Source organism: Pecten maximus, chromosome 2, assembly GCF_902652985.1.
Source record: "Pecten maximus chromosome 2, xPecMax1.1, whole genome shotgun sequence".
Taxonomy (NCBI): Eukaryota; Metazoa; Mollusca; class Bivalvia; order Pectinida; family Pectinidae; genus Pecten; species Pecten maximus.
This window is the reverse complement of record NC_047016.1, coordinates 36,936,783-36,959,156: the sequence shown is the minus strand read 5'-3', so window position 1 is coordinate 36,959,156 and position 22,374 is coordinate 36,936,783. Positions and strand designations below refer to the sequence as shown.

The 22,374-nt window shown below is 34.7% G+C and overlaps 3 protein-coding genes across 3 annotated transcripts; 1 reads left to right on the top strand and 2 right to left on the bottom strand.

Moving 5' to 3' along the window:
• Nucleotides 1–1,085: 1,085 nt before the first annotated feature.
• On the bottom strand, nucleotides 1,086–4,667 carry LOC117321963. Its single transcript, XM_033876601.1, has 9 exons — nucleotides 4,624–4,667; nucleotides 3,986–4,091; nucleotides 3,743–3,848; nucleotides 3,342–3,572; nucleotides 2,945–3,060; nucleotides 2,595–2,697; nucleotides 2,028–2,157; nucleotides 1,551–1,652; nucleotides 1,086–1,246 (listed from the first exon to the last, which is right to left on the bottom strand). The coding sequence occupies exons 2-9, from the start codon at nucleotides 4,033–4,035 to the stop codon at nucleotides 1,119–1,121; spliced, it is 966 nt and encodes a 321-aa protein (XP_033732492.1). The 5' UTR covers nucleotides 4,036–4,091; nucleotides 4,624–4,667; the 3' UTR covers nucleotides 1,086–1,118.
• A 3,504-nt stretch (nucleotides 4,668–8,171) lies between these two features.
• LOC117321961 lies at nucleotides 8,172–15,898 on the top strand. Its single transcript, XM_033876599.1, has 3 exons — nucleotides 8,172–8,340; nucleotides 14,569–14,689; nucleotides 15,449–15,898. Exons 1-3 carry the CDS (start codon nucleotides 8,250–8,252, stop codon nucleotides 15,741–15,743), a joined length of 507 nt encoding a protein of 168 aa, XP_033732490.1. The 5' UTR covers nucleotides 8,172–8,249; the 3' UTR covers nucleotides 15,744–15,898.
• A 1,663-nt stretch (nucleotides 15,899–17,561) lies between these two features.
• LOC117321962 lies at nucleotides 17,562–21,690 on the bottom strand. The gene is made up of 3 exons (XM_033876600.1): nucleotides 21,542–21,690; nucleotides 19,476–19,650; nucleotides 17,562–18,785 (listed from the first exon to the last, which is right to left on the bottom strand). The coding sequence occupies exons 1-3, from the start codon at nucleotides 21,636–21,638 to the stop codon at nucleotides 18,572–18,574; spliced, it is 486 nt and encodes a 161-aa protein (XP_033732491.1). The 5' UTR covers nucleotides 21,639–21,690; the 3' UTR covers nucleotides 17,562–18,571.
• Between the last annotated feature and the right edge of the window lie 684 nt (nucleotides 21,691–22,374).

Here is a 22,374-nt window from a genome sequence, read left to right as displayed (position 1 = left end):
GGCCACAAATATAAATCTGGTATCAGTGCCACTGTTGGCACGACATCTAGTTTTACCGTAAAAAAATAAAGCGCAAGACAAAACACACAAGAAACGAACAATAAAAAGACAAATAATACGTATGCGACATTATTCGTATTGTTCAGGGGTTTAACTTCAGTTTTGAAATACCGTTGTATGTAAAAGGCACAGTTAGTATCCTACTTGTATATAAAATATAATCTAATATATGTCCTTGATTTAAGTAAATGATCATAATGTCATATTGAATTTTATTCCTCTTTACAATCTCTTTACTAAAGGCAACAGCAACCATTGATCTTCTTTGTCAGGGAAGGCGCACAGTATCCAATGAGTCTATTTAGCAATTTTGATTTTGATACCTCTGCTGAAGGTATTGGATTGAGGCAAGGATAAAAGTACTTTGGTATTTGGGTCTTCGTAAATATCACGGAATGGTCTGAGTGGTTTAACGATTGAAGCTGTTCGATGGGGGAATTCTTCTTTAGAATATATGATAGATAATTACAAAATTCCAGGGAGTTTCTTTTATAAAGTTTTTTTTTTATATACTGATGATACGTTCCCCCGAATTTTGAGGAACGTTCGAAAAACTGTATCCAAGAGTAAATTACTGCACGTGCTGTGTGTATTAATACCTTTGTACACGAGGGATTTCTTGTTACTTATGTTGAAAAAATCTTGGACACAGTACCTCGTTGGTTTAATAAAAGATTGCTATTTTGTATTTTGCCGGAGAGTTTCCGTTCATTTTAATTCTCGTTTTGATGTTTCCCAATGCTTTATGTTACATTTCCGTATCGTTGATCTCCTTGTTTTCTACTCAATAAAAACATCTAATCACTAAAATCACATTCAATAATTTAATCCAATGGAATATAAGTAACAGTCCTTTCAATAAGTAAATTAGGGCGAGTTGAAAGTACATTCAATATATACATGTATACAATTTGGCAAATTAATAATTACAAATGTAACGTTTTCAGAGTGATGCCAGTGGAGTATTATCCTCCGTGATTATTTGTCATATAATATATATCTTTGTTTTTACAGATTTCATCTTATTTTTTTTGCATGTTAAATTTGCTTGTCCAGATTCACACCACTCTGGTGATCAGTCGGGAGTCGTAAAAGCCCCATCTCTTCTGACCAAGTCGTCCTTTCCTTGACCAGCCAAACGCTACGTCACCATTCATTACTGTTAACTTCTGTTTAAATGTGTGATCTGAAAAATGACGTAGATATTTTAGTAAATGTTGTATCAAATTTGATTTATTTTTGTCAAAGAGAAGTTTGTAAACAATTTTCCAGAACCTGGATACATTTCATAATTATACAAATATAACATAGGTATTAGAACAAAAGTCCAGAATATTTGACACGTAGTACTACCAGTACCGAGGGTCAAGAAGTGTGGACTATTGCACTGACACCCATGATATACTTCTTTTACTATACTAATCACTTCAACACACTTAGGATACTGAATTCTCGACTTTCCTGTAGGTCTAGAAGTAACCATGACTTACCTCGCTTTAGCTTCAAAAACTCGGGACCAGTCGATGCTTTAGACCCTATTGCCTTGAAGTAACAGCCGCTGTTCGAGTTTCTGTCCATAGCATCATTCATTTCTGTATTAAAAGCACAATTAATTTAAAAGAAAGATGGAAGTGGTTTGATTACAATACTATAATGTTCTACTTAAAATGATGCTTAGAGGCTAAACCAAGGTCTGATAAAGGATTTTCAGTTAGGGGGGCGTGCCAAATTACGGATTAATGGGCAAATTTATATCACTATTTAGAAGGATCATATTCGTTACCAAATTTGTCATCCGGGTGTTCCAAGATAGGGGACATATCACACGTTCTTGCAACAATAATATGCCTCGATTTAGTTTTTAGAAGATAGAAAACAGACAGAAATTAAGCAATTTGTGTGGAATATCACTAAAATCTATTTTGTATTTAAATATCTCACATTACGTAAGTATAAATTACACACACCTTCGCCAATACTTCCCGGGGATGACGTCATGAGTTCATTGTCGTCCATTTGTACTTTTCTGTGTCGAGGAAGACAAACCATGTGACCTCTCGGTAACAGCTCCGAGAACCCGGTGGCCGTGATGACCTCCTATAATCAAACGGACAGCGAATTATAATTCTAATTAATGCTATACAGGGACGGGGAGTTATAATCTAATGTACATCTAGCTACTGTTTCCCGATATAGAAATAGGTTTACACTGGAGATAATTATTGATGTGCTGGCTAATATATGTCATTGCTAATGTCAAGTTAAGAAGGGAAATAACGGAAAAGAAAACCCATCAACGCAAAAATCGAAGAGACGCCTTTCCTGATTTTCACCATTCAGCTTAGTCGTCTTTTGGCTTTGTTGACTTCTTTTGATATGTGCGGGAATTTGCTGTATTTGTATGTCCATACACAATGTGTTTGTAGAGAAGTTGCTGTATTTGTGTGTCCGTACACAATGTGTTTGTAGAGAAGTTGCTGTATTTGTATGTCCGTAGACAATGTGTTACTAGAGAATTATCAAGATCTACTCACTTGAACATTTGGGTATTCATATTCCATGCTGCACTTCGGAAGCAAACTCTGGACGATATTTCGAACCTTAATGGTCTTTATACGAGATTTCAAAATCTGGTATCTGAAACATAAGAAACCACCATTGATATCATAACAGAGCCACCATGTTTGTGTTCATAAAATGCATGATTCAGTATTTTGAAACGCTAAGCCTTCCAGATTTTTCTTGCCTTGATCCATTCCACGTACATCTACATTTCGTTCAAACTTCTGTCCTCTTTTATCGATTTTGAAATAGAAAATAACAATTTAGTGTAAATTTCGTGTCTTGGAATATAGATATATATATATAAATTGATATAACTCACCTTGTGTTACTGCAGTCTAAGTCAACATGGTCAATAGTCGTCGCCATGTTTTCAAGAGTTTTACGGAGTCTGATTTCAATGTTCAGGCACAGAAATTGACGAAGTTCTTGTTCAAGCTGTAACAAATGATGTTTAATACTTAGTCATCTAAGGTTTAGCTATGTATCACTTCTCCATAATATTTAAATCTAAGAAAGCTGGTGTTATATAACAGGAAAAAGAAAGTTCGAATGATTTCACAGTGTGATCTTCAGTCGACAATAAACAATTAGCGAAAATACAAAGGTTTCCAGGAATATATCTGGGCAATAGATTTACTTCTACATCGTTTAAAAAATATCTCTACAATAGCGTTGATAAGTAGAATTTTCTTTGTCAAAAAAAAAATATGACAAACCTCTTCCATATCTAGACGTAAACGTCTTTCTTTATACAACATGTCCCGAAAGTAGTTCGTCATGGTGTTGTGAACTGAAGTGGAGCTTTCTTCTTTTATTTTGTAATTCATCCATTTCCTCATGGCGTCATCGTAAGAAACGTGGTCTTTTTCCAGGAGTGCTAATTTCTTTTCTTGTGATTTTACTAAGATCTGTCGTTTTGTCAGGTGATTGTGACTATCCCAGCATTTCTGATAACAGAAACAACCATAATCAAATCTGTATCACATTGAAAGTTTTAGATTGACAAGAAGTGCCTCACGATCGACATTAATGAAAAATGAATTAAACATCGGGCAAGCTCGCAAAACATCGTCTCGTCTTCCGAAAACACCCGAGGTATTACTAATGAAAAACCTACCTGTTGGAGATCCTGGAGTTGTGGTAGAATAGCTTTGTGTGAGGAAGCACGTCTGTGAAGTTCCAACATCATTAAGTGTATATCTTTCGTTTCGGATGATGTAAACCTGCCACATTAATGTACAATATATTAAATGACGTAATAAATATCTTATCCCGGTTTTTATACATATACGTCTATAAATCAACATACATATTCAATCCGTGTATGATATGATATCATATATGGATGTTTCATACTTACGTGCATCCAGAAGTTTTGTTCACGGTGCCATTTCTCCCTGATGACGTCATGGCGGTGCAGGCTACGTAAGCGACGTCCTTCAGTAGCGCAACAATGTCTTGGAGACCTGAAGGAATGGATGTGAGGGAAATAAATGGGGAGAAATGGCACAGTGTCAACAGTACTGAGCGTCAACATACGGGCGTGGCTAATTTAAACCATGCAAGTCACAGTCTCAGATTCGGCGTCAACGCACAAGACATACACAATATGGCACGCTGTATTATATCAAAGCATCATCATGCAGGGACAAATTGTGAATTGTTTCATTATACAGGGACAAGCAACGTCAACATAAACAAGGTGGTCAGGTGGCACAGTGGTAATACAATTGCCTTTCATCCCCTGGTACTCCAGTTTCCAGTCGCATACATGTAGATCGTGAGTTCGATACACAGTCGGTGCATAAATAAAAATCGTCATTTTTAAGCAGAAATTTTCTTTTTACAACTTATCTCGACAACGCTAAGTAGATGACATATCTGGGCAAAAGTAAAAAGTACATTTTAAGTCGTGTTACCGTAACGCAACCTAAATAACACAATGGCAGAAATATGCCACCATAGAAATTATATATAAAGTATGCAGTGCATATTTACCGTCAAAAGTGGTCTTCTCAGCATTCGCAATGTTCCGTAAAGCATAGATGCTATGTGAGCAAAGAAAATATGTCTGTAAAAACACACACAATAATATGTAAACTTTAATTCCAGGGGGGTGGGGGTTGGGGGGGGGGGGGGGGGGGGGGGGGGTTCTTCCATTCGTCGACTTGAACTTTTCATTAAATTCTCATTGGAGCTCTATCTATCAATACACTTATTGATTAAGTTTTTTCACCAACCCCTTTCTAGAGTTTAAAAGTATTAGATTGTTCACTAAAATGACTGAACTTTTTTTCACTCACTCTACTGGTGGATATTTATTTTAACGTACATTTACCAGTATAACAGAGGTGAAATGATTTCATAATTAATCCAATAAAGTGTCATCCATAATAGCCTTTATCGATACAGCCAATACGTGGATATATCTCAAATTTCAATTATCAGTTATACTACAAATATCTGTATAGTTTGATAAGAAACTAAACTGTCTTTCAGGACTTCACAATTCTTAATGCAATTCTACTTCGGGACACAGATAACTTATAATTATTAATTTTAGAATGTATTCCTTGTAAATAATAGCCGCATTATTCCGCTCGACTAGAGCGGTACTTCTCTTTAGCTCGATCGGATGAGCGTAAGACTCGTCAACTGGAGGGCCCGGGTTCGATCCATAGCAGAGGCTGGTAATTAAGATTTAAGTAATAATGCGCTCTGTAACATTAGGGTCCGTGTAGAACTCAGGGAATTATACTTAACATTACTTGCGATTTCAAACATCGCTGTAACCCCTAAAAATAAACAGGAACAAATCTCGAAGACAGGGTCTTTCCTGGAGGGGAAGTCTGTAACCCTGGTAAATACTAGCGGCGATATACTGCTCGGCTAGAGAGATCTTCTCTTTAGCTCGATCGGGAGAGGGTAAGACTAGTTAGGGGTCCCGGGTTTGATCCCTAGTGGAGGCAGTGAATTAAAATTGATTAAGACTGATAAATACCGCCGTGATAAATTTGATTGTCTTGTAACAGATAGCATGGTTAATTAACGGTCTGTTACAAGATAATCAATAACATGCATGACTATCACTATAGTATCTATTAGTCTTGAGTAAATTACAGCTGACAGTATATGTCCGTTACAAAAATCTTATTAAAGAAAATATACATAAGTATACTAATACCTACCTTTGTAGTGCGGTCTCCAGCGGCTTGGCCTGAGGAATGTATAGTCTATACATGATTCTGAGAGGAGTTGTTGAGAGTTTAGAAAATAATACTACAGACGAAAACTAAGTCTGGCGTTGTCAAAGAAGGTTTCCTTTGATCACGTGACGGTAACCAGATGCTACCTTATAGCGTCATCGTCATTGTGACGTCATCGTAATTATTCTGCGCCATATCAATGGTCTGTGATTACGACTTAGGGGCGATAACTCATGAGCTAGATAGATAGCTAAATACCTGGGAAATATACCACAAGAAGTAATGATTATTACTGATAAGTATAATTCCATAAAATGTTTTGGTCAAAATGCGATTTATATTGAGATTATGTACACTCAACTGGTCGTTTAGAATTTACACATGTAGTTCCTATGGTTTTTTGTTTTGTTTTTTTGGGTTTTTTTTATAGAGAATATGAACGTCCACTGCAAGAGGTTAAGATGTTTTCCCCGTAGGATCGTCTATTTGATACCGGTTATAATTTTGTTTTAGAATACAAATATTACCCCGTACTTTTATAAGACGGTTACTCGTGATCATAATATTTACTTAGCTGTGTCACCAGTATCCTGAAAACGAAGGGAAGTAAGATATGTTTACGAGATATGCATGCAGTGTGCATTTTTTTTTTAGAAAGCGTTGCTTTTAAAGGTTCATCTCGTCGTCAAACTCAAGATCAATATAAATAACAGCACGTAGTCCAATAAAAACCTTTGGAATATATCTTTAAAATTGATCGCTTTGAACGATTATCTAATGGTATTTCTAAAATTCATGGCAAGCCAAGCAAGTTGTCAGTTATTCCTTGAACAATGCCGATCCACTGCTTAAAAATCACGTTAGATAAACTTACTTGTTATATATAACTTGGTTAGTTATACCGTGTATAACAACGCGGCTTAGCATAAACCTACATACATAATATACACATTAATTAGAACTTTAACACGTAATCGAGATGCCAAAAATGTAAACTGAAATTATTTTCACCAAACTTATATCAATATGTATTCTGTGAATGACTTATTTCATTTTAAAGGGACATTCCTTCGTTAGGACAGCAGAAACGTGCAAAATTTTTATTGGTGGAATCTATAAACGAACAAGGAGTATGTGAGCGTTTGTACCTACTAATGACATTAACGCCGATATGTACGGGAAAATGACGAATCATACACAGAAACCGGCTGTCTTTGCGGTAATTAGTGATACTTCGGGGCGAATTAAGAGTTTTTACAACTTAACACTTGGAGAACTTCGGTTTACCTTGCGAGAGAATCTGCTGTATTAATGTAAAGATTATGACATTTACTCTATGTTTAATATGTAACTCTCGGTCCACTGCGATTTCACTTTTAGTTTAGTTTAAACAGTATTATATTGAATTAATAGAGATTGCGTGTAAAAATACAAAAATATCATTTCATAATTTGTAAAAGGATCTGGAAACAAGCTTAAAGCTTATATCAATCCATCTCCCTCAGAAGTTTAACACAATTTTGTCTAGCCGAGTGGTCAAGTCATAACACTACTTAATCATTTTACAATGTACATGTATATAGGTAGCAATAGAAATGTAAATGTATTAAAACTTAAAATCTACATTTAAGGTATGAAATGCCAGTTAAAGAACATTGATGGAACATGTATATAACAAAAATTATTTGCGAGTTGTTTGAATACTATACATTGATACATAATTACCACGTACCTAGTTTTGATTTAGAGTTCTCTTTTTATGTTATTTTGTTATTTTCGTTTATTTGTGTGAATTAGATATACGGTTGTATTTCTAAACTTGTAATACCGATTGCTATATGTTTTGTGACAAACAGTGTATTGTCGGTCAGCGATATAGCATCTTAAAAACGTGACACTGTTGTTGTGTCTCACCTGAGATTTTTACACAGGTGTTTGTTTCCTGATAATGTATAATTAGAAGTGTGGAATGACGTTTAACACGAAGTATTAAGAAAAACAAAGAAAGAGATATTGTGTTACTGATGAAATCGGCCATTCGGAAAAAATACACTAAAGTTAAACATTCGTGTGTATACAATAATGTTAGTGTTTTATCTCACAAAATAGTTATGACCGATGACACTGACCCCTGGTCTTGTACGGTATACTCATCAAGGTGCGCTAGCCTTGTCCCCGCGAGGAGCTTGGCCGGACAAATGAGAGTTTCAATTGAGCCTCACACGAAGGAATACTCTGTTTACGCGGGCTAACATTAATAAACAGACGTCCTTATATAACGTTTTCATCCACGCCCAGGCTACAAAGGTCTCCATAACTAACGAATATATCATTTTAAACATATCTATATAAGTCAGAGTAGCTGGGAACATATTCTTTTTTCGTTTTTTATTACACAGACTGAGGCTTCGGTAAAGCATGGCGGTATCGTGGGTGTTTTTCCTTCTTGGACTCCTTCCTCTTATCAAGGCATTCTGCTTCACCCGCTACGGGCGAATCGACGAAACAGGTATGATATAACAAGTATAATAGTAATAATTTGTTATTGTCTCGCCTGCGACGACAAAAACCGAGAAGGCGCTAGTATAGTGTTACTTTTCCGGCGGCAACGACGTCGGTGACGGTGATGGCGTCGTCAATCCCTTTAAAGTTTTGCTTTGAGAGTTTTTGTTCAGACGTCGTATCTTAACAAAACATAAGCTAAGTTCATACCATTTTCAGAATAGCATCCAAATTTTACTACCAAAAGTTCTAAACAATTAAAAAGATTGAGAGATTCTTCGCAACCTGACTTCAGTGATTTGCAAATGCATTGTAACTTGTCAATTTTGAGGAAATAAAGAAATATAATAATAAGAACAAGTTTTATTCCATCAAAATCTGGAATGTTGTAATATGGTAATAAGATAGATATGTCAACCAACCAAATACATAACGTGATTTCTATTTTGTTTGATCCCTTATGTTTGAGAAATAGCTATATGATTCTCAAGTTCTTTTGAACTTATTTTAATACATCTGACTGGCATTCTTCTCTTTTCCTGATGCTAAAAACTGTTTGGGTAGTTTTCAGATATTTCTGACAAATCTACCTGCCTCCTTATTTCACTCAACGAGTACTGAAACATTTAAGACATATTTTCCTCTCACATCTTGAGAGAGCTAACACTCTGATGGAACTAACATCTTGAAAGAAATCACATCGTAGGAGAATTCACATCTTGAGAGAGCTCACACTCTGAGATAAATCACATCTTGAAATATTTCACATCTTGAGAGAACTCACATCTTGAGAAAACTCAAATCCTGAGAGAACTCACATCTTGCGAAAACTTGCATCTTGAGAAAACTTGCATCTTGAAAGAATTCAAATCCTGAGAGAACTCACATCCTGAGAGAACTCACATCTTGCGAAAACTTGCATCTTGAGAAAACTCAAATCCTGAGAGAACTCACATCTTGAGAGAACTAAAATCCTGAGAGAACTCACATCTTGAGAAAACTCACATCTTGAGAAAACTTGCATCTTGAAAGAATTCAAATCCTGAGAGAACTCACATCTTGAGAAAACTCACACCTTGAGAAAACTTGCATCTTGAGAAAACTCAAATCCCGAGAGAACTCACATCTTGAGAGAACTCAAATCCTGAGAGAACTCACGTCTTGAGAAAACTCACATCTTGAAAAAACTTGCATCTTGAGAGAACTCAAATCCTGAGAGAACTCACATCTTGAGAAAACCCACATTTGAGAAAACTTGCATCTTGAGGAAACTCAAATCCTGAGAGAACTCAAATCTTGAGAAAACCCACATTTGAGAAAACTTGCATCTTGAGAAAACTCAAATCCTGAGAGAACTCACATCTTGAGAGAACTAAAATCCTGAGAGAACTCACATCTTGAGAAAACTCACATCTTGAGAAAACTTGCATCTTGAAAGAATTCAAATCCTGAGAGAACTCACATCTTGAGAAAACTCACACCTTGAGAAAACTTGCATCTTGAGAGAACTCAAATCCTGAGAGAACTCACATCTTGATAAAACTCACATCTTGAAAAAAACTTGCATCTTGAGAGAACTCAAATCCTGAGAGAACTCACATCTTGAGAAAACCCACATTTGAGAAAACTTGCATCTTGAGGAAACTCAAATCCTGAGAGAACTCAAATCTTGAGAAAACTCGCATCTTGAGAAAACTTGCATCTTGAGAGAACTCAAATCCTGAGAGAACAAATATAAGGAAAATAAAGCGCATTAGTCTGAATGATATTATACATCTGTGGTATGCTTAACTGTTCATAATGTGATACAACTAACAAGTTTGGTTAGAATTGAATATGATGTTTCAAACAACAGAGTTAAACTCAAAAACGGGAAATCACCAAGCTGGACAGGTTAGGAATTTGATTACGTGATTTATTTTGCTGTAAACATGAATATATGTAATCGTTAAAATGTTTCTTTCAGTGGATGTGCTGTGTGTAGTAGGTTTACAAATCATTTTCCCGCGTGGTCGGATATTTACTTTAGTTGGGCGTTCGTCCCTGTGAGAAAGGCTTTGGATTCTGTTCCATGGCCGAGACATTTCAGAGTCTATCAAAATGGTGGATGCTACTCTTGCTTAGCGCTCAGGGTTTTGGGGGAATGAGACGACTGGTTCGCCCGTTGTCAGAAAGTGTGACCGGTGGGGTGTCCTGCTGGGTGTCTTCGGCGATATACTTCAGTGAGGTAGCACTATATAAAGTCAGTATCAGTTCCGCACTATCACAAGGAGACATATACAGACATACCACTGCCCCCAAAGCTTTCAAACATACAGAACACACACGTATATCGTACATTGAAGGGGAAGCTGTCCTTTAATTATCTCGACAGTTGATATGAAGCTAAACGATACCAAACTAAACAATTGTCCCTCTCAAACTTTACGGATATAAAGTGATGAAATATGACTTAAAAGACATTTAACATACATGTTTCATAGCTATGTTTATTTATAGTTATCACTGAAATTAATTGGATTAATTTATGAAATATAATTCAAATGTCATTTTAATTCCGTAGATCATGTTTAAGTCCGTAATGTATAATGTAATTAGACATTTCAATTTATCGTTTATTTTTACAGACGCATCTTAATTCTAAACGAGGATCTATTAAAAAAAGAAGCATTCAGAACTTTCTAGTATATCGTATTAGGTATATCCCATAGTTTTGCTTTATTTGAAGGAAACATTTCAGCATATATATGTCACTCTTGTCAAAATTAGTTTAAAAAAAAGAAAATTTGACAAGAGATTCCACAGGTAACTTCGAACCCGCAATTGAATTATCTTTTTGGTTCTGTGACTGAACTTGTCTACTTTCCATTCTTTCCCTTGTTCCTTTTTATTATTCAACAACAAGTGGAATATATGAATGAAATCGAAGAAAGATCGAAAACGAACTTTCTCAGAAACAGCATTAACAACTCTCAACTATAAAATCATAGATGGTTCCATATTGGCTATGTTTGTTTGTTTGTTTGCTGTTGTTTTTTCTGTCATGTCTTTAAATTGAGCAATTAGGGGAGTTTAAGTTATTGCAATGATAACTTTGATTATTACTAGATACCAAGGGAAACCGATATGCAAAATTTGAGAAAGATCACAGAAGAACTTTTTGAAAACAACCTTCCACGGCAAAAATTCAAAATGGCCGCCGAGTAGCGATTTTGTTTTCTAATGAGTCTCATAATTCAATATGCAAAACTAGAAATCCAGTAGAACATACGCATTAGATAATATGACTTTCGAGCAAAGCTAACAACATATACATCCTTCATAGCTTTATCTGACTATCATAACTGCTCTCTTTGCCAGAGTCCCACCTCTGCGAGTTTGCCTTGAGTATGATAATAGCACGAGAGATCACGATAGATATAGGAGTCACTTTTTGGATTGTTATTGTCGGTGTACAGTGTGTAGACCAAATCTTTTGTGAGTACGACAGCAATATAAGGTCTTAGAAAAGCGTCGACCAAACCAGAGGGAAGTTTGAACAAAAATTTAAAAAGAAATAGATCAAGATGGTAACCATTGAAAATGTACAACGAGAATAAACCCAGGTGTTCCGGGAGAGTACAAAACAGGGCATCTACCATGTTAGGAATATCTACATTGTACCTCGTCAAATCACGATATACTTTACTTTCTCTATATTTCCCCAGGACCTGTTGACTCAGCCCTCATACTTCTAACTAATGTTTACACGCATACATGTCCACGCTACACACTGTCCTAGTAACTGTCTGTCACAGTCATTCGAGTGGAAACAACAAGCTCATTGAGAGAGTGACGGATAGATTGTGTCATTTTAGATTACATTAAAATGAAAGATACTGAAAACATAAATTAACACAATAAAGGTAAGACATTAGATTTCTGGGAATACTTTTAAAAATATCATAAATGTAGTCGTTATTGTGTTGGGCTATTTTGACACCTGCTAAATCTCATTGTCTTTTTTTCTGCTTAGGTTATGTTTTATTTTTAAAATATTGTTTTTTCTTTAATTAAACTGACTGAAATTCCGTATCGATAACTTGAATGTTATTTAAAAACGGAAAGAAATCTTGGAATTAGTGGATAGCGATTCAAATATTGTTTAAGTAGTCAATGATTTGTGTTTATTTTATGGATGAATAATGTGCTGAAAATTAAATAAATGTAACCCATAGTCGATCAAAAGTTACAAAATAGGGACTGATCAAAAATGGACAAAATAGGGACTGGTCAAAAATGGACAAAATAGGGAATGTTCAAAAATTGACAAAATATGGACTGAATAAAAATGGACAAAATAGGGATTGGTCAAAAATGGACAAAATAGGGAATGATTAAAAATTGACAAAATAGGAACTGATGAAAAATAGACAAAATAGGGACTGGTCAAAAATGGACAAAATAGGGACTGAATAAAAATGGACAAAATAGGGATCGATTAAAAATGGACAAAAATAGGGACTGATTAAAAATGGACAAAATAGGGATCTATTAAAAAGGGTCAAAATTTGGAATTGATTAAAAAGGGACAAAATATGGACTGATTAAAAAGGGACAAAATACATCAATGTAGGGATTGATTAAAAAAGGACAAAATAGGGACTGATTAAAAATGGACAAAATAGGGACTGATTAAAATGGTACAAAACAGTGACTGCTTAAAAATGGACAAAATAGGGACTGATTAAAAATGAACAAAAAGGGACTGATTAGAAATGGACAAAATAGGGATCGATTAAAAATGGACAAAATAGTGACGGATTAAAAATTGACAAAATAGGGACGGATTAAAAATGGACGAAATAGGGATTGATTAAAATTGGACAAAATAGGGACTGGTCAGAAATGGATAAAATAGGGACTGATTAAAAATGGACAAAATAGGGACTGATTAAAAATGAACAAAATAGGGACTGATTAAAAATAGATAAAATAGGAACTGATCAGTCACAAAACAAAACAAAAACAACATTGTTCTATGAACCACATAAACATGACGTTATGCTTTCTCCTATCAGATACCCCACGCTAATCGCTAATAATGATATGAGTCTGAAGTAAAATTTTAAGATGACGATTTCAAATTCCTTGTATGTTGATAAAAAAACACATATTGTACAGATTCACTAGAAAACTGCTCGTTAAAAAAAACATCAATATTATCAAGATATTCAAGACATTTTTGAACAAATATTTCATGTCAGGTTATAGTTCAGGAATCAGATTAATTTGTAAAAGCACTAAATATACAATAATAATATGTATGTCAAACTGTTAATTGTTATTCCCTTATTCGTTACTTATTGTAAATATGATGATTCCTTGTCCTCAGTGGCGTCATTACCATGAACGTTTGTGGAAAGATTTACTAAAATTTTCCGATTTCCCACTCCTTTTAATCTCGCCGTACCTTTTATTGCAATGAATGTTAAGTTAGCAATTACTGTATATCCTATACTGCTTTAAAAATCTTGATTAACAGATGCAATATCACAATTATTGTACTGTACTTACTTACTGTTCGTTTATACTTTGCTTATATGTTTGTTATGACAACTAATGACATAATAGATGGTTAAGTGTACTTATAAATTGTCCATTCATTCTAGAACTGTATGCCCATTTTGTTCACCCCAATTCTTTGCTAGTAGATTACAAATGATGATTTCTCCATTATTATAGTTTTGGAGTATACCATTAACATTGTAATGTTATTGATATTCAAGGTTGAAATGTTAAGTCATTAATATATGACATTTACAACATATAGTAATACATATATAAATCCCTATCCTCTAACGAGTAGAGTCATATTGATCTCCGTGACCCCATTTCATTTGACTATGTGATTCAGGATTGATATGACGGCTGTTGCAATTCTGACTGGTGATGTCTAAGAAGGCAAAAACTGAAAAATTGAGAAATGTTTTGGCAATATGATAATATATCTATAAACTGACGATTACCATCTATTCCTGCTTCAACTCAACTGTTATTTTAGACCCTCAGGACAAGCAAACCGATCATGAAACGAATCCTTAAAATATCTCATTAACTTTTGATACTTATAAATTAACAGACAAGTGCTGCTAGTGTAATTCTGAACGTGTATATCTGCAGGAAGATTTGTGGTATCTAGACTTAGGATGTTGTATTACTATAAGGTAATGTTTTACATGTTTGTATCTGTCAGTGTCCGGCCGACAGATCCCTGTTTGTGAGTATAATGGATTGGACATCCTTGACGGGTCGTCGTTCAGGACAGCAGCTTGTATGGACTGCAAGTGTACAAATGGCCTCATACAGTGCTGTGGGTATGTATCTTACGTTTTTTTATACACAAAAGAAATTTAATACATAGCGAAACTGAATCTTTAATCATTTTATGTGATATCTATATCTAACTGATATTCGTTATGTAATAGATGCTCGTTTAGTATTGCAAGCATTTACTTTATAGTACGCCATTTTTTATTATGTTGTTCTTGGTAATTAATTATAAACATATTGTTTATAACGAGAGATTACACACGACATCCTAATTTGAACGATATTTATAAAACGAAATATAAAGGTTTATATATAGCGAACATCAGGCAGGTAGTGGGTTTCATACGAAAAGAAAAAGAATGTATAATTATTGTCACCATAAACCAAGCTTTTGCTGTCAATTTTGTTTAAAAGTAAATTTTCGCACGCTGATACGTAATCTGAAATAGCGATGTTTTCACTCGAAGTAATTTTTCTTTGATGATGTCGTAATGCATTTGGAAGTAAGTGCTTTCATGAAGCTATGTGACGTCAGAAAATAATGGGGCAACTACAACCAATGTCTTGTCAGGTGTTCATAACACAATTAATGAAATGCGTAATGTAATATTAAACACAGATATAAGTGAAGCTATGTAAAATTTATAAATATAGTATAACTGTACCGCAAACGATCTCCATTTACGTGCAGATTCCCTTTAAAGCCCAGAAATTACATTACATTTTAAATTCGTTGATATGTAAACATTACTTTTGTATAGTAACAGTACTGCTGTATTAATTAAACATGCATTTCATTAAAGTTTCGGCGTTCAGAACGAGACCACGTACGCCCCGCCCTCCTGTACAGTGATATCGGACGGTTGTGAACCACTGTTGGTTCTGAAGAGTAACCAGACATTAGGCTGCTACACCGGGTTTCCTATCAAGGACAGTCGACCTCCGAATGGTAACCCTGGAAACAACCCACAATTTCCCGGCTCAAATTATCCGTTTCCATTCCTTTTCCCTCCGACATTCTTCCCAAGAAACCAACCACAGCAAGACAATTCTTTAAGTAACTTATTTCTGTTGGGACGTCTAGCTGAAGGGTTGTGATCCCATTGTACGGATCATCTTTTCTAGCGAAGCTATCTGTATCAATTAACACCTATGAACACTTACTATACGTATATATATGCCTTTCGTGTATTGTGTAATCAAACCACACATTCTGTTTTCTAATTAAAACTTAATTAAACATCTAAAACATATTTATATTTTGCATTATTTCTTTTCATATTTAACAACCATAAATGAAACATTTGTTGCTACTTTTTAAGTGCTAGAATACTACATATACATGTATTTAACAATAAAACGCTTGGTAGATTGTACTTATTGGTATGATCAATACAATCTGGGTGGCAGATAAATAGAATGACGACCAGATTGCATTGATATTGAAAATAAATACAATCTAACAAGCGTTTAATTGAATTGTTATATTCACATTAAGATACGTTAAACTTCACTTTCTCTTGGCTAAATCTGGGGTTTAAGTTCAGCTATTCCCCTGTTTGTTCCATTGAAAGAACGGCACATCTGAAATCGATTTCATTGTGGTGCTTGGTTTGCATTCAAATACAAGCATCGGCGTGACTATGATCAACAAAGCACCAATGAGGTCATATTTACGCGAAATCCTTGCTAGGTTTGATTCACCCGCAACGCATTGCCAAACATTTTTCTGACGCTGACGGAAGTGACGTTACATGTATGTGATCTGGGCTGTATTTATACGGTGATTAATACCATCTGGTTTAACACATGAGTAATGTGAGATTGTCACACAGAATGTAAATATATAGAATAAGGCTCTTACGTAGAAAGAATCAATAATTTAGAACCTATATATATATATTAATCATCATTTTTGCGATGATGGCCGAGATACAATACTGTGAATTTAATTATCGCTGAAAACTATTATAGAAAGTATTTTTCTATCCCAGCGTTACTATATCGGTGAAGGTGACATATTTCTGAGATTAAAAGTCATGATAACACATTTTCAATTCTGTATCAGACGCTGATTTGTCTACACCCGGTCACGTTTTATTCCATTCAACATCGAATTGCACTGAACATACAACATTCCGTGCTCTGGCTTTGATACCGAATTGTAATAAAACAGTTATGACTAAGTACCATAAATGTATACTATTATTTAGGACATTTCATGTTTACTAATACATGTAGTTAAGTCGAATTAGTTAAAACCAAATGTATGGTCGACCCTGCTGCCTATCCAACACAAACTCCACAGTAGATAATCTGTTTGGCACTTTTTTAATACACGATTCAATTTATTTTTTAAAGACAGAACATATCCATTTTAACGTGTTAGGGAAAGTGCTTTGCAGATACCCGACTATATCAATAGCTTATGCTTACTAACCCAGTAGAATAAAATGTTAAGCAACTTACTCATTTTCATATTGGTTATCAATTTTTATAAGAATTGGACATTTCCCATAAATCTCATTTGAGCAAACCATGTCATTTATAGACCGGTATGCAGTTGGTGCTAAGTTAGATCATTATCATAAGATAATTGGACGTCACACTATTGTTAAATTGTTTTACACGTTAAGTAGTATCATTTGATGTTATTGTACATCCGTGTTCTAAAATATTCTCTTTGTTTAGTGAAGTATGTGTTACATTAGGGACTGTCAATAACCAATTGCTCATAAATAATACTCATCATGATCTATCTACGCTTCAAATAATATACTACTTGGTTAATCTTGATGTAAACATTTATTATCTATGAAACATGAGATCGTTCGCGACTTGTTGTGAGAGCATCCTAAACGCACTATATGCTACCCAATCGCTGTTGGTAAAATAAAGTGTATGATAAAATTGACAAAATTTGAAAGAATGATTTTTTATTATTCATCTGGCTAATGCTTGGTGTTTTAAAGTTTCACATTGCAGAAAGTGAAAATGGAAGCCAGTACTTACAATCTTCCATTATCAATAGAAAATGACAACAATAGAAAGCTTTCCAAACACGTAGTACAGTCTTTGCCAATGATACGGTTGAAGGTAACGGCGATTCACAACATTCAGTGACCAGTGAGATAGCACAAGGAAGATATTTTTATTATATACAAAATGTACATACATAAATATGTAAAGGTCATACATTGTATTAATTTATTAGGTATATTTATAGTTTATAATACCAAGTACTGGTGTCGGAATCCGTCTACATCAGATATACATTTTATCACAGACATGTTGCATCAGCAAATTTCACTCAAACTTGTTCTATACTTAACATTGATAGATCTACGATCTGAAACTCCTTACGAACCGGTCAAATTATATACTCCGAATGGAGTCCGTTTAAACAAAGTCCACTGTATACAAAAGTGAGTGATGATTCCTAACGAGGCGTACATCATACTCATTGTTGACAGACTTATTACATATTGTTCAGGCGTTCCATTAAGCTAGTCCAAGAAGTTTCATCGCCAGTAGACGATTGAGTTCCATGTCTGTCGATGGTGTTTCGGAATTTGTTTTTGAAACAGTTTCCTCTTTAGGGGCTGGGAATGGTTCGTTGGTTCTCCTCATTGTAATTGACCTAGAAAAGGTTTTTTGAGGATCCTGTGAAATTGGCCAAACCATTGGGGATCCAGAGGACGACACCCGAACCGACCTGGACGATTGTCCTAGAGGAACATTGTCGGATTTTGATGACATATGGAATGTTCTTGAGCCTGACGGCCGGCCTCTGTGCGTTCTGCGCAGGCCAAGCAGTGGGGAGCAAGGTTGCCATATTTTCAATAGCATTTTCCGGCCAATGACTATTACGTCTGCTCGCCACCATCATGGGTTGTGTTATGATCTTTGGTTTTTCGGAATCACTGTTAGATGAATGGAACACACGTTGCACGATCTGATCCATTCCTTGGGGTCCCCATGTTGCGTACGTGTACCATTCCATACTGGTTTGGTCTTATAGGCTTTTTGGTGAAACAATTCAATTTGTGATCCTCCGCGAGAACAATGATGGGCTCACATCCATCTGGTATGACGTCGCATTTCTTTGGCACCTGGAATGTTCCCGCGTAAAATCCTGTTCTGTAAATAGATAAATTATTGAAATGAGACTATGAAAACCGTATTACCGGGGAGAACGAATATTGCTGATTATTTTGTGATGGCTTCTGACAATATACTTTTAGAACAGTTTTTGTACCAATTTATTTGTTGATTTTGAGGAATTAAAACATTCAAGAAATCCCATATCAATATTCCAATAAGAAAATAGGCAAACAAACATTAACATGGTATCTCTTCATTACTTTATGTCTTTGCCATCGCAATATTCAATAATTAAAAAAATGAATACTTCAAATTAGAGAAAGCACATAATGTAGCTTGCTGCAATCCGAAACATATTTTTATTCACCGGAAAATGAAATGTCTGATGGATTTAAAAGGTTAAGTATTTTATCCGTATTCTTGAAAGTAAGAAATATTATAAATAAAAATTTTCAATAAAAATATAAAATCAGCCGATGACATAAAATTCTCCTAACTGCCAATTAAGTTCGTATTTTATTCAGGGTCAGACATACTAACAGTATGCCGCCTAGACTAAACTTTCAAAGTATATATGTTTAGGCTATTAAAACAATTCAACAAGTCTACTGTTGATATTGTCTTTGAATATTTGTTTTCATGATAAAGAACTATCTGTCGGAAGGCTGAATATACCTTATCGATTTCGATTGATTATACAATATATACATATTAAATCGTACTTACCCACAGCAATGGAGTCCGTCCTGTCGACATTGACAGTGTTCACAGTCCAGCGTGTCAAAAGTGGACCCAACCGTCACGTTCATTCGTACTCGCGTTTCATTGTTCATGGAGGCGTGGCCATCTGCTGAATCTGCATGGCTGGTGTACTCACAGTAATGCCTCTTGGAACCGAAAACTGAAATAATATGAATACATTTAGCATTTGATAAATTCGCGCGGCATTGAAATTTCTTTCATGGACAGAAATAACACTTTAAATGGTGTTCTTGTTGTTTCTTGTTGTCCTCGTAGCTTGATTATTATTGTATTATTTTTTTATTACTATTTTAGTTCTGAATTCTACACAGCGTAAAAATGATGTGGTAGATATTATTCTATTTTAGATCTCATAACAAATGCATGCTTTTATCTGTTTGCATTGGATCTTACGACTTCGAACCATAGTGTATGTTTGCCTCCATAAATGTTATTTCCTCACTTAATGCTGCGTCATCTACTAAGTAACTAGTAAATGGGCTTTTACTTCTACAAATAATATATTAAAGAACAGCAGTAAAAAAAATCTTAAATCAGATTGTAACAATTTACCAAATAGATGAGACGTAAACAAAAACAAAGATGGTGCGAAAGAATCTCTTGTTTTACAATTACTAGGAACAGAGACATAAATCAGTTTCTTATTTCTTGAAATCTATGCTGAAACACATCCCTACTTTCTATGCTAGTATATATTCTGCAATGTTTAAATGACTAAATATATAAAGCAAATTTCGAGTTATCTTTTCCCTTTTCAATATTCTATCTTCGTTTTTGGTAAGGCATTTTGACAGGAAGTTGGTTTGACAAATTGTCGGTTTTGCCTGCAGCGGTCACAGCTTTGTAATATTAGATTAATATATTAGAAAGAACAGCGATAATGTCTTTATAATGTTTATAAGTAAAGCAATTATGATCGATTTAAAACAAGAACTTCGAAATGTTTAAGCAACTAGTTTTATCTATCAAAGAGTTTGGTTAATTATTTAATTCCATCCCGAAAAAAATGATATCGTGCTTCGCTCGTAAAGTATGTGTGTAGCTATCGGTCTTATTAACAATCATCATTAGGACCATATTATTTTAAATGTTGTCAGCAATGTAGTATCTTCAGTTTAATTTAATGATATGAAATAAATATATACCACATGTAATATACAAAATATGTGAAACTTGAATATTTGTTTCGTCCAATAAAAATAATGAAAAAGTAAAACATTTATGATATACTAAATAACTATTGAGCAAAGTTCCGTTAATTTTTTTTTAATTAGCATATTAATGTATAGTGAACGAAATACAACACCTCGGTTAGATATATATATATATATAAACATAGTAATAATAATAAAAAAAAACACATACCAGAAAATCGCAAGCAATTTCATTACACCTGAAGAGCTTGCTCTCAAAGCATGTGCAAGCGCTTGTGATTTTCTGGTTTGGGTTTTTCATTATTATTACTATGTTTATCCATCACACGGACATTATTTACTTTTAATTATATAAACATATATAGATAAGATTAATTGACCTATCAAAATTATCTCAAACAATCTTTGTAAAATCGAAACATCGTTTTAATATAGGAAATACGATGTCAAATTACAAATTTAGTTTCCATGTCATTCTGATAATTATTAATTCAACGTTTGGAGTCGTTCGACATATCTCTGATTCAGAGATGTACATAGCATTATTACAGCTGCATCGCATAATTGCCAAACCAACTACTAAAATGTACTTTTTAATGTAACATTGGTAGCTTGCAATCTTAAATTGATTTGAAGGACAGTTTCCGAAAAACAAAACTACACAATCGTGCTTACAAAATTGCGGTATATTGTTAAATCCGAGACAATGCTAGGACCCAATAAAACTACTGAAGTGTTTAATAAACTTCATATTGTAGATCGGTTGGTATTTCATTTTTTGACATAATAATTACGTCCGTGTATTTATCTGAGTGATCGTCACAAGAAAATAACAATAACACGAAGGGATCTCCCGATACCCATAGTCATACTCACAGGTTGTTTCGTTCTTGATGGGACTAAACCAACATGATGCTTCTGCTGCTACTAGAACTGCTGAGAGGAGGATTAAAACTCCTTGAAAGGACGCCATCGCAAAAAAATGTTAACACGGTAGAACTGATGTCCTAAAATGTCCCCTAAACAAATTCTAGGTGCCTTATGTATGGCGAGTGAGGGACCACAGTGCGGTCAGCTATCACTCACATTGTCAAGCCGTTTGTTTACACTCTACTTATGACTAATAATAACCGCTCATTGAGGATGGCTTTGAGCAGAATTTGGGCGTTATTACTTTCCTTGTGATGCAGTTTGCTATTGGGAGTGTTTAACATCACAAGGAAAACGAGGAAGATTCCCGCAGCGGCTACGCATTATATTAGTGCTGTTGTATGTAGAGGCGCATTTGGTCACTACATAGTTTTTATGGATGATGTATAACGTTGTTTTGAAACAGTATATTTGACACTCTTCGTAAATATGCGTGGGTTTGGGTGAAAAAGTCACGAGCGATCCCTCAAATTAAGTCAACTTGAAAAGACGTCGCGCATGTTTATACTAAAACCAGATGAGGGAGGAGTGGTTGTGTTTTTCGCACAAAATAAAATCAAGGCTTTGCCGGTATAGACTGTTTTCTCTTTACTTTCTGCATCTTTTCGATATACATTTGACACAAAGATAAACGTACATATTTTAGCGGTTATCTTTTCGTGGTAGAAGCATTTCGCTGAATTAAAATAGTACTTATAACATTTTCTGATTTATGAATTCTGATTTCGCGAAAATTATTTCTTGCTGCTAGTATCGTGCTATACTTGGTGACCATTTCA